Raw genomic sequence first — 16,851 nt, 5'->3', positions numbered from 1 at the left:
TGAAGGAGGGCGAAAAGTCTGTTTTGCTATCTGCCAAATTCAAAATTTTAGAGGTGGCATGATTTTATTCGTTGAAGTCTGAAATTAACTGACGAGAATACTCGGAAGAAATTAAGCGATATTTCGAAAATTCAACAAAAATTCAGAAATTATATTTAAGATTTCATAAAGTTCTGAGATGCTTAGTTTTCCCGTTAACTGAAGATATGTGCAAAATTCGTTTCAACGTTGCGTTTAAAAAAGGCTAAATTGAGTTTTGAAAAATTAAAAGCAACATATATGTAAAATTCGAGCTCTGTAACCTATCAGAAAATAGTTTAAAAATCGATGAAAAATGTTTTACCATGGTGACAAACAACTTGAGTCAGATAAATGAACGCTTACAAGACAAACTGACGGTAGGCTCTCAAAGGGCCACTAATGTTGAATGCGTTTAGAGAATAGCACAAATAAAACAAACAAAAGATTTGACACACACATTTATTTTATTTTATATTTATTACATTTATTCATTCAAAACGACCGTATGGAAAATCGGTCGTCGATGGTAAGAGAAATAAGATACATAATTTTAAGATGTCTGCAGTTAGATTCTTAGCAAATGTTAAATCTATAAATGAACTGCCATGTAATACTTGGCTAGTTACTTGTCACCACACTGCGATTGAAATGATGTTTTAGAAATCAGGTGCCTTTTCACAGGGCAGTTCCTAACCGGAGGCGTAATGGCAAACTGCACATACTGCGCATGCCCAGAAGAGAATTTGGCACAATTGTGACTTTGCTATGATTTGACAAGAAGATAAGTTCGGTGTGTGGTTGATATTCTGTTATCTGGGCTTAAACAGTTCGGAGTTTTAAAACTTGTTAGGTTGTAAGTTCCTTCATTACTTAGAGTGTAAATATCGATTGTAAAATAAGCAAATTTTCGTTTAAGAATGATTACAAAATAGGAAACATGATAGTACATTAGTCGTTGAATCTTTATTGATCATACTGCTGAGGAATAAAAACAATTGCGTATTTACCAAACGTTCCATTCGTATATACTTTAACAAATTAAAGAATAAATTCAGTTTAAATTATTGAATTAAAGTCAAGGAAATTATTATAAATAAGTAATACTAAATATAACGTTTATGAACAAAATAAACCAAAATGAAATGAAACAGAAGCGAATGCAAAGAGCAGAAACAAATTCCAGTAGTATTGCAATTGTAAACAGTCGATAAGACCTACGTGATGAACAGGCTTGTGTAGGGTTGCTTATGCTTAGTCGCCAGCATTTCCTCCCACGCCAACGGTAGACCATTGAGCACGCACAGTAAGCGAAACTCGTTAACATTGATCAACTCAATGTGCGGTTTACCATTTCGCGAACCGGGGTGCAGCGCGTAAAAGCAAGCGGGCGGTCAAAATCAAGGGCGGTCGGACTTTCGCGATACCACACCTAAATATTTAAATTTCAGTGTAAGTACTTGTCATATAAGTACAGGGTGATCTTTTTTAAAGTGACAGTGTTTGAAGCGCCCTGTAGCGCGATCTAATAGCCGAAATGGCACCAAACTTGGTATTTAGACTAATCAAGACATGGGACATCAAGACATACAATCGTACAGGTAAATTATTAATGTTTATTTAGTACATTAACTTCCCCGGTGAGGAATTAGACCACATTCAATGTGAGCACCGTTCTCAGAAATAACACCGTGCATTCTGTGCACAACGTTCTCCACAGCCGTATGTAACATATCACGAAGAATATTCCGCACTGTCTTTGTTATTTTGTCCTTTAGATTAGACAAATTTGAGTCTCCACCAACATACACTTGAGATTTTAAATAACCCCATAGCCAAAAATCGCATGGCGTAAGGTCAGGGGACCGAGGCGGGCATGCAACTGGAAAACTGCGACTTATGACTCTATCATCAGTGAAGTTTTGGAGCAACAGCTGCTTTACCTTATTACTAATGTGTGGTGGAGCACCATCCTGCATAAAGATTGTTGGAGACGGTTTCTTTGCTGAAATTGTGGAATAACAAACGTTTGAAGCATTTCGTGGTACCTTTCTGCAATTATGGTACACGTTTGGGGTCCTGTCGGAGTGATGGTCTCAAAAATGAATGGCCCAATCACGAATTCACCTGTGAAGCCACACCAAACAGTGACTTTTGGAGAATTTAATGGGATTTCATGCATGGTGAGGGGCTGCTCAGAAGCCCAAATTAGGTTATTTTGTGTGTTTACGGACCCATTAAGATAAAAATGGCACTCATCTCCCCACAGAATCTGCCATGGGAAAGCATCATCAATTTCTACCCTGGCAAGAAACAATAGGGCGAATGTCACTCGTTTATCATAATCACTTCATTTCAGTTCGTGCAAGCGACTGATTTTGTAGGGGTAAAATCCGATAACGCGCTGCAAAACTCTCCATACCGTGGAATAATTCATGTCCAATTGTCGAGCTACACCCCGGGCGCTGCTAGTACCACCAATCGTTCCGTGCGATCCTTCGACAATTGCAGTTGCCACATGTTATTACATCTCCTGATACTGGTTTAAGTCCTCTCCCAGCGCGAATGGTCAGTGACCCGGTTTCCTCGAACTTCTAAATCATTTTTAAGACCATTCAGCGACAAAGGCCCCTTTCGTAATTTTTTTCTGGTTCGAAATTCCCGAAGAGCTGCGGATGCATCACATTGATTCAGGTAATACAGCTTCACCAGTAACCGAACGTTCCGGTAGCGTGAGAGGCATGTCCACTGGAGCTCGTTTACTTCAGCTGAGATTATTTGTCGGAGCTGTCTTACTACTTGCTTTCATAGCCTCTATTACTGGAGCTGTCATAGCACAACATTTGCAGTTTTCTTTGATAGCCATGTTTTATGCTAATTTTCGTTATTGTAAGCTACAGCAGCGCCACAAAATACCCTAGCGGCGATTTTTGGAACTAAAATTTTTTTCACGGAATCCTTTTTCCCATGTCTTGATTAGTCTAAATACCAAGTTTGGTGCCATTTCGGCTATTGGATTGCGCTACAGGGCACTCCAAACACTGTCACATTAAAAAAGATCACCCTGTACTTTTTACACAGTTTGTCATATGCAAGTACTTAATGAGTATGAAATAAAAATTTTATTTATCACTGAGCATTTTTTTTTTTAATTTGGGGGCAGCAATCTTAGAAAGTACGTGGGCAGCCAATTGCCTACGAACGGTACTGCCTTTTCATCTTCTATAAAATACAGCAAACACCACTCGAACACACTGTTTGCCAGATTAACTTGTCACTCACACGTGATCGCGCATGCGCACTGGCTTCACCAAAATTTTGCTATTTTTGACACATTACTATGGGTATATTTTTTGCCCAATTTTTATTTATTTATTTATTTATTTATATGGTGTGTGTGTCTGTGGTTGCTAATGTCCTCTTTCGTCTATCTAATGAGGTATTTCGATTTAATGTAACGTTTGTAGTTATAAAGATATAAGCTTCCGCGCACACTTCAAATAGCGTTTCAATTTTTCCTTTCCTATCAAACTACTACGAAGAAATGTAATCCTACGTTAAAACAATTGAAGCTATTCTCTTTTCTCTATGTTTCTTTTCCCAAACTTTCAAAATTCTAAAACTGACTTTATTTTTCTTTTCAGATCACGGATCCCGAAGATTTCGAAGTTTGAAAATGCAAGCTGCAAAAAAGAATCACTAAAAAAAATCTTATGTATAAAAGACACTTTCATTCTACAAAAATGAAACAAATTAACGACAATGCAGTATTCAAAATGTATGAGTAGTTTTGAAATTTTTAATGGCACATTCTAACGCACTTCCCCAAAAGCACTTTTTGAATAATCTGTGGTTCCTCTAAATGTTCATTTCTTATCTGGACTTAACATGTTTTGAATGAAATCTTCTACCCCTCGGTATTTGATGTCAAAATTAAGAATGTGTTCACGTGATGTGTGATGTAACTCTTATATTAAAATGTTGTCGTTACGTGACTATATGTAATTTTACATGTATTTTTCCTGTACCAGTGATATAAAGAAAGATCAGTGATTAAAATTAATATCATAATCACAAATTATCATATAATAAATTTTTATGTATATATATATACTATATATATAAATAAAGAAATGTGTCGAAAATAATGCAGTTCATTATTTCATCTTTTCAAAGTTGAATGGCATCATAACTAAATTACAAATTAGTTACAACACATTTAAAAGCCTAACACAAAATTTGATTTAACTTTATTAAAATAAAAAATTGAAATAAGCACAATTTCACATTTTTTTTCCTTGGCTTTTCATAGGAAGCATTACAAAAGAGCAATCAAAATACACAGAGGCTGTTAGCACAATTCTTAGGCAATTTTGCTCTGCGATTAAAAACCATGGTCTCCTTGGAAATTTTTTTTAACTGCAACTAATACTTCTAAAAGTATTATCGTCTGCTACTTGAAAGTATTCTTTTCATTGGAAACGAGGCTATTAAAGAAGCAATGGATGGAAGGCTATGTTTATGTTCTTTCCGAAGAAAATGATTACTATCTAATTATTAAAAAATCTGATGTGTACACTACACTTCCTTCTACGGAATATTAAATTATGCGCATATTTTCCTGCATTTTTCATCTGAACTTATTGGATTGAATTAAATCTACTTCGTCCGTAGCGCATAAACAACAATAGAATTAATGCACTCTTTAACATTCGCTATATTTGTTTACCGTAGCGACACTCTGCGGCTAGGTTCACTTAACAGCCTTATATTTCGTTCATATTACAACTCAGAATGCTCAAGATTTATATCATTTGAAGAATTATGTAATCGTTGCCACATGTTCTATTCAAACACTATAATAAATCTAAAACGATGTATAAAAGAAATTAAGCAAACAAAACAAAAAGGAAACAGCTTTTCACAGACGAGTGAGTATTTCTCATTCAATTAATTCAGTTCTCACTTCGCGACAAGGCAAAAATATATAAAAACTCAAAATATCTATATTAAAAATTAGGAAGTAAATCTAAAACACTTATTTCCTCGAAAAAATTAGACAAAAGATTAAGCATGATTTAATTCGCAATAATAAATGAAGGCGTTATCTTTGTTGTTGCGAAGCTTAGTCTCTCTAGATTGGCAACAAATTTACTATTCTGCTGTTTCAAATGTAGACAAGCATGTCCGCCATGTTATTTAAAAATTAGGCTTAACCGAACTTAAACAGCTTTTAAATTGTTGATAATTCTACAAATATTGCTTGCAGGTTTGCTAAAGGCATAAAAACCTTAACCGGAAGATAAAAACAACATAATTCAATCATTTTTAAAGCAAAAAATTGCACAATTTACAAACATATAAGAGTAAAGAAACTGAGATCACTGAGCAGGGTATATATATCTAAATATATTTATATACGTTTGGTGTGGCCGATTGCAACCAAAATAGGAGGTGCACATCTATATATAAAATTTCAACGTTCTGAGGCTAATCGTTTTTGAGTTATGAGATACGTACGTACGTACAGACACCACGAAAAATTCTCTTCAGAATTCATTTTAAAGCAGTTTTATAATTTTTTTGGAGGAAAAGAGTCTTTTATTCTGTTCTTACGTACAGATATCACGCAAAACCATCGTTAAATTGCATTCGATAGCGGTCAAAATGGATATTTTCGTTGAAATGTGGTGCCTGAAACTTTTAACGATTACAATACTTCCTTTTTACTTCGTAAAAGGACGTAAAAACGCTGTGAAAGACATAGCCTTTCGATATCTTAAGCTACATTATTATCAACAAGAAAGTTAAAAAACGTCAAATTTGCTTTCAAGTGGAAAAATTGTTCCAAATACATTTTCAAGGAAAAATAGAATGGTTCGAATGGGCAAAGGTAAGACTTTAATGTAAAGAAATCCAGCAAGTGAAAGGAAAGTTGCAAAATTATCAAAATTCTCAGTGCTTTAAAAAAAAAAAAAAAAAAAAAAAAAAAAAAAAAAAAACAGGTCCATCAATCGAAAAGAAATAAATAAATTAAAGAATATCTGAAAGTTTTCAGATTTTACATTACGACTAAAGATGCGTTTTTTTAACGTTTTGTGTGTTACTTATTAAATATCATGTTCTTCGCACTAAACCATAAAATTCAATTAAACACCAATGTGGCAAAATAATTTTAAAATAAGCATATATTTAGAATTTCCACTGCACACTCTCGCGCGCTGGAGATAAAAATGTTTTTCCCCCCGTTCAGTGTTGCCCTTGCTCGCTTTGAAACCGTTGAGTATCTGAATCAAATACTCAAAAATGCTTTACAAAATATAAAATCAATAATAAAACAAATTCCAAATGTGGATTTTCAGATTCAAATATTCGGGGGAGGATTATGTTATTCAAAGTTTGATGACTCTAGGTACTGTTGTTTTATCACAAGGCGAGAACCATACTAGATCAGTGATTAAAATTAATATTATTATGCAGATTCTTCATTATTTAATTTAAGTATAACACAGGGTGATAATATTTGGTGTCAACAGTTTGAAATGTGAATCGACGCAAAGTAGCAAAACGAAATTCATAGCCCTTCTGAGGTGACGCTCCTTTGGGCTTAAAAAAAAAAAAAGAAAAAAAAAAAAAAAAGAAAGAAAAAAAGAAAAAGAAAAAAGAAAAAAAGAAAAAAAAATTGGCATCACGATTTTCGAAGACATAGCGCCAAACGCAGACTTCGTTGCAGAATTATTTATAAGAAATATTAATCCGGACAAAAATGGAAAACTTTGTCACAATAGATGAATCTTGGGTGTATTTAAGTTACTGCATTATAAAGAGATCCATTTATTATTATCAAAGAGGAGAGAAAGATCTTAAAACAAAACTCAAAGAGTCTAAAGGAAGTGTTTCAAAGAGATTTGTGATTGTTGCTGATTTTTCCTATAACGGCAAATTAAAAATAAAGAGAGTGGAGAAAAATGTTAACATTAACCACACATATTATCAGCAACGTTTTTTATACCCAATTTATAGATATGAAATACTCCTTACCCACAGTGCAATGAACCAGAAGAACTGCATCATCACGAAAAAGCAAGCCAGCCACACGTAAAATTCCACTGTTCATTTCTTGGAAAAAAATGGAACAAGAAACGGGCATCGAGGCCACACCCTTCACTCATATCCCTGCTTAATGTAATGATGTATCACCTTCGTATGTTTGTGCTTTTGGAGTTTTAAGTAGCTAATTTATGACAGAGAAGTCAGACGAATGCTCATCCATCCAACCAACCAGTAGCCAACCGTAAGCTGTGAGAGGCGCAGTTATCTTTCTGGGATACTCCCTTTCCGTGTGAATGACAGGGACATAAATGAATGGAGATGATAGCTCATCAACTCTATGTACAGAATCATATTGAAGGAGGTTGGAACAAGTACCAAAGACCCCAAACACAACCACAAGAAAGCATCCCAGACCATGATTAAGCCTCCACGGCCTTGTACGGATCCAATCTGCCATACTGGATTCATAATTTCATGATTCTCTCGCCATATTCTCAGCCTCCCATTGCTATTAATTAGACGGACCGAGACTCATCCCTCCTACACATTTCAAGTCCACTAGTGTCTATTCTCTATATTCTCTTGCCCAGGTAAAAATGGCAACTCGATGGCATGCATTTAGGAAAGGTACCCTGTTGTGTCTACGGCTTTCGAAGCCCACATGGTGAACGGAGAGATACACGATCTTTTTACTGACTGTACGACTGTCGCCTGCTTCAGCTAGGTGGTAATTTGAGCTAATATTTGGCTCCGTTGACCATGTACAATACGGCTGAGACGTCTCACACCACGATTGTTCTAAGTTAATTGTGTTTTGCACTATGCCAGATCGCTAGTTCTTTTCCCCACCATCCGTGTATTCTCGGTATGCTCGTGACACTGTCGACCGTTAAAATCCTATTCCGCTGAGGATTTTGGAAATTGTATGGTCCACGCGATGAGTGTCTACTATCTGCGAGATATTGAAGCTGTCTATGTCTGAAATTTTACCTATACTGGTATGTGAAACAACTGATTATCAACGAGCATAGTGCTAGCTGTATGTGCATTTACCACAACTTCCTCACGTAAGCCCAGATGCGGCGCAGCGCTATTCAATTTGCATAGCCATGTCTATCCCTAATTTAGTGGCACTTCAGTGTAGTTACAACTCATGAAGCTTGGACATACGTATAACGATTGCAACAGAAAAATATGAATTTACTGCCGAAAAAGAGGAGAAAAAGACACAATATATTGGTTCAGAAAATACAAGGACAATTTTTCTAAAGGTTTTGTTGTTCTTACTGGATTCTTTTATAACGGGAAACTTAAAATAAGGAAAGTAGAAGCAAATATCAAAATTAATTCGGATTACAATCAGATATAACTTTAAACTCCTATATTAAAAGACGAAATTGCATCTCTTTATCCAAACAATCTTGACTGTATTAAGTTCCATCAGGATAAGGCCACAAACCATACCTCTAAATTTATTGCTTTATGTTTTGAAAAGAAATGAGATACGAAACCGCAATTGAAGCTATTCCCTCTAGATGCATATCCCCCAAATCTCCTGATGTGTCTCCTATGGATTAATGTGCATTGGTACTTTTAAAACAAGCTCTTTATACGTGGCATCCCCAAACATTGAATGGACTTTGGAACATTGTGAACGAGAAGTGGCATAAAATTAACCTTGATGTTTTCAGGAAAAGGCTTTTCTCTTGGAAATCAAAATGTAATATGATGGTTCAACAAAAGGGCTCTCAGACGGAATATATTAGAAAATGAGATTATAAGGTTTGTTTATAAATATAAACCTTTGCAAAATCCTTAAAAAATACGTGAACACCCCCCTGTACTCAGTGATTTGCGTAAAATTTCAGACTAAGCGTTTGAGAATTATTCATAGGGTTTCCTTTATTCTCCTTTTTATTAATAACGCCTCATAAATATTTATTCAAATATATGAAAAGTTCATTTTGTAATTTATAAAATACGCTGTTTTTAAATATTATTAACCCAGAGGGACATTAGCATCTGTCAAAACGTCTATGTGTGCAAATGAAACAAATAATCCCTTTGGGCGTGATACAAAGTCTGAAAGCTTTCAGTTTAATATTTGTTTTTGGTGCATCTGTAGAGGTGTAAATTGTTTAACTTCCAGTATATATCCAATCGATACATTTTTATAAAAAATATTTAAATGAATTTCTTCCAAATTTCATGCCATAACCGATTTGTTTGAGTAAAAGTTAGGTTATTTGAAAAGGGCAAAGAAAAGGATGGTTACTTGCCTGGCGCGAGGGATGGCTTTGCGGAGAACGTTCTAAGGGAAATTGCCTCATATACATCGAGATAAGGAAAACTGCAGAAGCCAACCCATACAGCCAGCACGTTGGCGGGGAATCAAACAGAGTAAATCTCTTAGCATTCTTAATCACAGAGCATATTGCTATGGGACGCGTACTGAAAATACTTCGTTTGAAAAGAAAGCAATATATTCTCATTTATTATTTCTAATTTATTATTTCTAATCTAAGTTTTGACATGAAGGCCACAGAGAGAAAAAAATCTAAAATATAAAATAACATCCTTATTCGTGTTTTAATGATAATCTGGAGATTTTTTATGCGAAATGCCGACAAATCACTTACGAAAAACAAAAAGGAAGTAGCTGATGGTCACTTCGAATTGGGAGCACAGACGGTGTCCGCCGATAACATCGCGGCAAAAACATCGCTGACGAAAACGTCGCGGAGAAAACAACGCAAGGCGAAAACGTCGTGCTACAAAACATCGTGGGAGAAAACATCGCAAAGAGAAAACATCGCAGTTCTAAAACATGACGGTACAAAATATCGTCGTCGAAAATAAAGCGGTTCAAAAACTTCGCAGTTTAAAAACATCGTCGTCGAAAATATCGTGGTAAAAAATAAAGTATCTACAAATCATCGCATGCCGATAACATTATCGACAATACTGTCGATAATGTTACTCACTTCGAGGCAAGGCAAAAATACATAAATCCTTAAAATAGCTTCATTAAAAATTGTAAAATACAGAAAGAACTAAAACACCAAACGCAGTAGAAAAAAAAATTGCAATAAAACTTAGATTTTTTACAATGGGCAACAAGCAGGAAGACCAAACCTTTAGTGCACAAAATTGAAAGTTAACTTTTGGTCCCACTGGGCAAAAAGACACTAAGTTGGTGCACAGACTGATTTAGTTCACTATTCTAGTAAGAATTTAAAATGTAAACAAATGGCGGCCTCGTTAGGGCTACTGCCAATTATACTTTTAAATTGCTGATAATTCTGCAACTCTTGCATGCAAATTACCTAAATGCATAAAATCTTCAACCCTAACATAAGAACTACATAATTCAAACATTTTCAAAGAAAAAAAATGCGCGATTTGCTAACATTTAAAAATCAAAATTTTGATCTCACCGAGCCACGTAACAAGGTAGGAATATATATTTATATATATATATGTGTGTGTGTTTGGTGTTATATAGTGGTGAAAATACATACATATATATATATATATATATATACATATGTGATGTACCAGCTTTTGTCGTAGCTTAAATTATCAGACGATAAGTTTAAAAAACAAGATCCATTTATTATTATTCAGGAGAAATAGAAGTTACAAAATCAGAGATCCGGAGTAAATAAAAAGAATTACTAATAACTTTTTGTATGAAGTTTACTGCATCGTGACATTTAAGAAAAAGCCCCCGATATTCCTTTGCGAGTCCTTTTATAGCTTCTGAAAAGGCGGAGCTTCTAAGAATGACGTCAGCTTCGTCAGCCAATCCAGATCGCTTTAAATATTTCCAGAACATTCTATAACTGTACGTGTAGATAAGGCGGGAAAACAACTTGACTACGGGGTACTTTCAACGTACTTTCAAATAAGAGAACGTCGCCATTAAAAATGAAAAAAACATACAGTTAGAAATTTAAGTGTATTCTTGACTATAGAATTTTATTATTACATATATATATATGTGTGTGTTAATGCAATAAGAAGACCTTGATTGCAACGGGAAAGGAGGCTGACAACTACATCTTATAAAAATTCCATATACAAAATTTCACCGTTTTAGGGTTAGTCTTTTTTGAGTTACGCAAGATAGTCGTACATGCATACATACGTACGCATATCTCTTTTGAATCCATTTTACAATACGTTTCGGGGAGGAAAAAGTCCTTTACTCTGTCCTTAGGTACAAATGTTAAGCAAAAGAAGTCATTCCCATGGATTAGAGAGTGGTCAAAGAGGCCATTTTCGTTAAAATATGATATCCGACATTTTTCGTGATTACAGTACTTCTTTTAGTTCGCTATGATCTTATTGGTATAAATTGCATGACGATACAGTACAAAACAATGCAATATACAATAAGAAGACACTGATATGCTACGCCATGAATTAATTATCACTCATTCATTCAGTTATGCAGTCACCTCTTTTTCAGTGACATTTTGCATACGTTCGTGCAGGAGTTCGATGACTCTTCAGCAGAATTCCTACGATTTCGAGCTGACGAAATCTGTTAGCCAGTTACTAAGGGCAGCTTCATCATGAAATTGTCCCTGAATTATTGTTAGAGAAGACCGGAAAAGATGACAATCAAAAGGGGCGATAAATGTGTCGGAACTGTTCATTTTTCTCCTCTTGTTGCTCCGTTCTAATTAACCTTGAAAAAGCCAAAAGAGCCAAAAAAAAGCTATAACAATTTACAAAGTTCTATTCGCAACAATCAATCTACAAACTGAAGATAACACCTAAATAAGGAAAAACGAAGACTTCACAGTGCCAATGGAAGAATGGCTCAGAATTATGGGCCAACCTATTTACAACATTTAATTATTTGGCATATTGGATTCCATTTTCAACTTACATTAATAAAATCAGTTAATAAAAAAAGAAAATCTGAAAGGTTTAAGATTTTAAATTACGTCCAAAGGGATATTTCTTAACATTTTGTGTGTTACCTTTTTTTTATTAAATATCATGTTCTTCGCACTTAAAGCATAAAATTCAGTTCAAGAGCAATATCGCAAAGCAATTTTAAATTGAACATATATTTATATTTTCCGATACACAGTCTCACGCGCTCGAAATAAAAAATTTTTTTCTGTACAACTTTGCCATTATTCGCTTTAAAATCCTTGAGCTTTTTTAATCAGAAATTCGTTAAAGTTTTACAAAATATGAAATCGATAATAAAACAAATTCCAAATTTCAAATTTGGGCTTCCAGATTCTCATATTCGCAGTAGGATTACGTCATTCAAAATTAGATGGCTCAAGGTACCGTTGTTTTATCACAATGCGAGAAACATACGTATATTGATGCAGATTTTTTATTATTTAATTTCTTCAAATATAACACAGGGAGATAATATTTGGTGGCAACAGTTTGAAAAGTGACACAGCCTTTTAAGGATTCCAGCAAAAAATGCCAAAACGAAAACAATAGTCCCTCAAGGACAAACACCCCTTTGAACTAATAAATAAGTGTAATTCAGGGCTATTTTTTCTCCTTAATTATCATTCATTGATATTCCTTTGTGAATTACAAGTGCGTTTCCACATCTGGCATGCCGAAAGGATTTTTATGCAAGTCATGTACAAATATTTAAAGGCTAAAATTGAGTTATTAATGTTTCAGGGAAACAATTCATTAAACTAGAAATAATTTTTATTTTTCATTTATGAAAATGTTGTTAAGAGTTGGCTATGTGCTAATATTGAAACTTCAAAAGAACATAAATATTAGTTCTACATGTTCTAGAAAATATTTTTACATGTTCAGTATTTTCTACATGAATACTATAATACTATAATATCCTCCGCATAAGTTCTTCTTTTTTAAAAAAAAATACATTGGTCAATACTTTTTACGAGGTTTAGAATATACGAGTAATGTCCCGCCTTTCTAATGTAAATATATTAACACGAGAAAACCCTGTCTAAACATATTTTTAGTTACATACAAATGCACGTTTTTGGTCTTCAATTTGTATATGGTTCATGACTATGGTCATCAACTTTAAAATGCAATATTTGGGTCAATTTTTATGATGCGAGAGTTATATTTTTTTAATTTTTTTTTTATGATTAGTCTAAAATATTCCTAAGTACTCTATTGAGTGGGATAGCGTATAAAATGTTACGTTTCGTGATTTCTATAAAACATGTTTCTCTTTTAAGTTAAAACTGCAAAAATAACATATTTTTGCTATATTTGCAACACTTTTCCAACAGGAAATATATATCTATCACCAACACTTGCAAAAATAAACAGCGGGTAAGCTATTTTGGGCAATGCGTACATTAAAACCGTTAACTCCTTTGTAATTAAATGTGACTCAGAGAAAGTGGACAGTTTGAAATAAAAGTAAATTAAAAACAACTTTTCTAATTTAAATCTTTTTCCAACATTTGTGTATATATCTTTACCAAATAAATTCTCAGTATTTTGAAGATCATCATTTTAAACTTAAATACAGTGGCTCACATTTATTTTCGAACACTTGCATTCTGATCCCCATCCTTTTTACTTCCTTGTACGAAGTAAAAAAGAAGTACTGTAATCGCGAAAAGTTTCAGGCAGCATATTGCAACGAAAATATCCATTTTGACCGCTATCGAATGCAATTTAATGATGTTTTTGCGTGATATCTGTGCGCAAGAACAGAATAAAAGACTCGCTTCCTCCAAAAAAATTATAAAGCTGCTTTAAAATCAATTCTGAAGAGAATTTCTCGAGGCATCTTTACGAATGTATGTACGTACGTATCTCGTATAACTCAAAAACGAGTAGCCTCAGAACGTTGAAATTTTGTATATAGGACTGCTATAACATGTAGATGTGCACCTCGTATTTTGGTTGCAATCGGTCGCGCCAATACTATAATATCTATACGTATGTAACGTATGTAATACGTATATAAATATATTTATATATATATCCACTCTGTTACCCTGCTCAGTGATCTCAGTTTCTTGACTCTTATATGTTTGTAAATTGTACATTTTTTGCTTTAAAAATGATTGAATTATGTTGTTTTTATCTTCCGGTTAAGGATTTTATGTCTTTAGTAGATCTGTGTGCAGTATTTTTAGAATTATCAGCAATTTTAAAGTTGTTTAATTGCCGCTAAGCCTGTTTTAATGGCGGCCATTGATGTTTACATTTGAAACAGGAGACTAGTGGATTTGTTGCCAATTTAGAGAAACTTAGCTTCGCAAAAGGCATTTATTTATTATTGCTAATTAAATCATGCTTAATTCTTTCTGGAATTCGAGGAAATAAGCGTTTGAAATTTACTTCGTAATTTTTAATATAGATATTTTGAGTTTTTATGTATTTTTGCCTTGTCGCGAAGTAAGAACGGAATTAATTAAATGAGAAATACTCAATCGTCTGTGAAAAACTGTTTCTTTTTTGTTTTATTTGCTTAATTTCTTTTATACATAGTTCTAGCTTTATTATAGTATTTGAATAGAACGTGTGGCTACGATTAGATAATTCTTTAAAAGATATACATTTTGTGCATTCTGAGTTATAATATGAATGAAATATAATACTGTTAAGTAAGCCTAGCGCCAGAGTGTCGCGATGGTAAACAAAGTGAATTTTAAAGAATGCATTTATTCTATCGTGGTTTATGCGCTGTCGGCGAAGTAGGTTTAATTCAATCTAATAAGTTTAAATAAAATGCAAGAAAAAATGCGTATAATTTAATATTCCGTACAAGGAAGTCATGTGGTGTATACATCAGATTTTTTAATTCAAATCTTAAGAGCAAAACACAGTTTCACTGTTGCCACTGTACAGCAAAATAGTGAAAGCGCATGCTGCCTTGTTACAAAGTTTTGATTACTTCTATATATAAGGAAGAAAGTCTGTGTGTTTGGTTGTCTTCTAATAACGTCATCAAACATTCTACAATTCTTTTCTAGGTCCTGAGAAAGGTCAACGTCCATTTCTTCCAAAAAAAAAGTAGCTAAAATCAGAGATATTAATCAAAATCTATAAATAAAAAATAAAAATAAAATAAAAATAAAAAATAAAAAAAAAATAAATAAAAAAAAAATATATAAAAAAAAACCCGATAATTTTTGCCCTCATTTTTCAGAGTGACTACAGTTTTGCAAGCTGGAGATGAAAATCTTCTTTATTTCGAAAGTTGTTGCCACTGCTCGGTTTCAAATCCTAGATTTTCTTTAAAACGTTTTCTAAGTTTTATGATGAAATCAAAAATAGCATTACCAAACATTAAATACATTACTCCCGATTCCAAAAATTCGTGGGAAGCCATTTCGAGTATTCCCATCTTCGTACGACTTTAATCAGCCGAAATACTAATTAAAAAACTCTGAAAGCGCTCATTTTCGCACTCATTTTTCGGAGTGGCAACAATCTCGGGCATTGGAGATAAAAATGCTCTTATTTCGAAAAGTGTCGCTATTGCTCGCTTTCAAATCGTAGAGTTTGTTAATGAAAAATTTATAAGTTTTACGAAACCCGTACATATAAAGAAGAATGTGTGTTTGTTTGTTCGGCGTTATTGATTTCTGATCAATTATAATGAACGTTTTGCCACATTTAACCGACTAAAATTGAATATAGGTGAAATATTGGATGGAACTTGAGTTGAGAACTGTGTCCCGTTATGGCTGATATAATGAATGAGAATTAGCTTATTTTTCTATCGAAATTTTTATGTGGATTCCATATCGCATCAGAGTTAAAAATGTATGACTTTGAATCATAATTTTTGTATCGTTATTAGAGAAGGATTACAGCGGTATTGTTTTCTCTGTTGATAGATGCATTACTCTCAAGCTAATTTAACTGGTATCGGGTATCTCCGATAGTTGGTAAAATAAATATCATCAAAATATTCTTTGAAAAAAACCATATTTGTTCAAAAAGTGTTAATCTGTAACTTGCATAATAAAACATACTTACATTAAAAAAACTCGAAACTTCTGTTGAAGTGTTTTCGCATATGAAGGATCTTCTTGTAAATTTTTGCTTGAAATGAAAGTGTGAATTATCTTCTACATTTGGAAATTAATATTTGTTTAACGAAATATATTAACATTTCCATATCTGAAGTGAACATGGCATGATGCTGCAAATTACCGACCAACTCACAAGTTTAATAATTCATCTCTTTAAAGATAGTAAAATTATTCGGAATACCCAAAATATCCTTGATGTAAAACGTTTATTTTGACGCAATGAAACGGTGGAAATTGCTTTGAGTTACTGAAAATACACAAGAATCTAAAAACACTCGAAGCTAACACCAAGGAATCTCAGTTTATTCTAAAACTTAGTACTATAAAATGTTCAGCAGATATACTAGAAATAACTCTAATAGAACTCTGAATAAAGCCTTTAGAAGCGTCTACAAGAATAAAATGAGCGATCAACAAGAAGTAAATTCTTCGGCAACAAGAAAACAAAGAAAATAAGCTTGGTGTTCGCAAATTCTATAATAAGCAAATTTTTATCATATGTTATGGTTGCAGAAAATTCTAAAATTAATAAAGGTCCTATAGCAGAATTAATAGGTAGAAAATTCGAAATTAAGAATTGAATTCGAAACCCTTAGGGGCTAATGCTACACATGACGATACAGGCATCATGGTTTGGGGATTTTTCGCCGCATTTAGAATTACGAATTTAGTGTCCATCGAAAATAATAGGGATTAGTACAAATATATAAATATTCTTAGTGAAAACATGAAAGCTTTTGCA

At 33.5% G+C, this 16,851-nt stretch overlaps 1 protein-coding gene across 1 annotated transcript in view; it reads left to right on the top strand.

Annotated features, from left to right (window-relative positions):
• Window positions 1–4,168, top strand: part of LOC118196806 (uncharacterized) — a 405,955-nt gene extending 401,787 nt beyond the window's left edge. Inside the window, exon 4 of the mRNA XM_085816152.1 lies at window positions 3,663–4,168. Within this exon, the coding sequence (XP_085672278.1) occupies window positions 3,663–3,692 (30 nt within the window). The 3' untranslated portion in view covers window positions 3,693–4,168. The remainder of the gene's footprint in view (window positions 1–3,662) is intronic.
• The last annotated feature ends 12,683 nt before the right edge of the window (window positions 4,169–16,851 follow it).

This window comes from Stegodyphus dumicola, chromosome 4, assembly GCF_044657685.1.
Source record: "Stegodyphus dumicola isolate Sdum_Otavi_A_Nest chromosome 4, ASM4465768v1".
NCBI lineage: Eukaryota > Metazoa > Arthropoda > Arachnida > Araneae > Eresidae > Stegodyphus > Stegodyphus dumicola.
The sequence above is the reverse complement of the archived record's forward strand: the minus strand, read 5'-3'. Positions and strand labels throughout refer to the sequence as shown.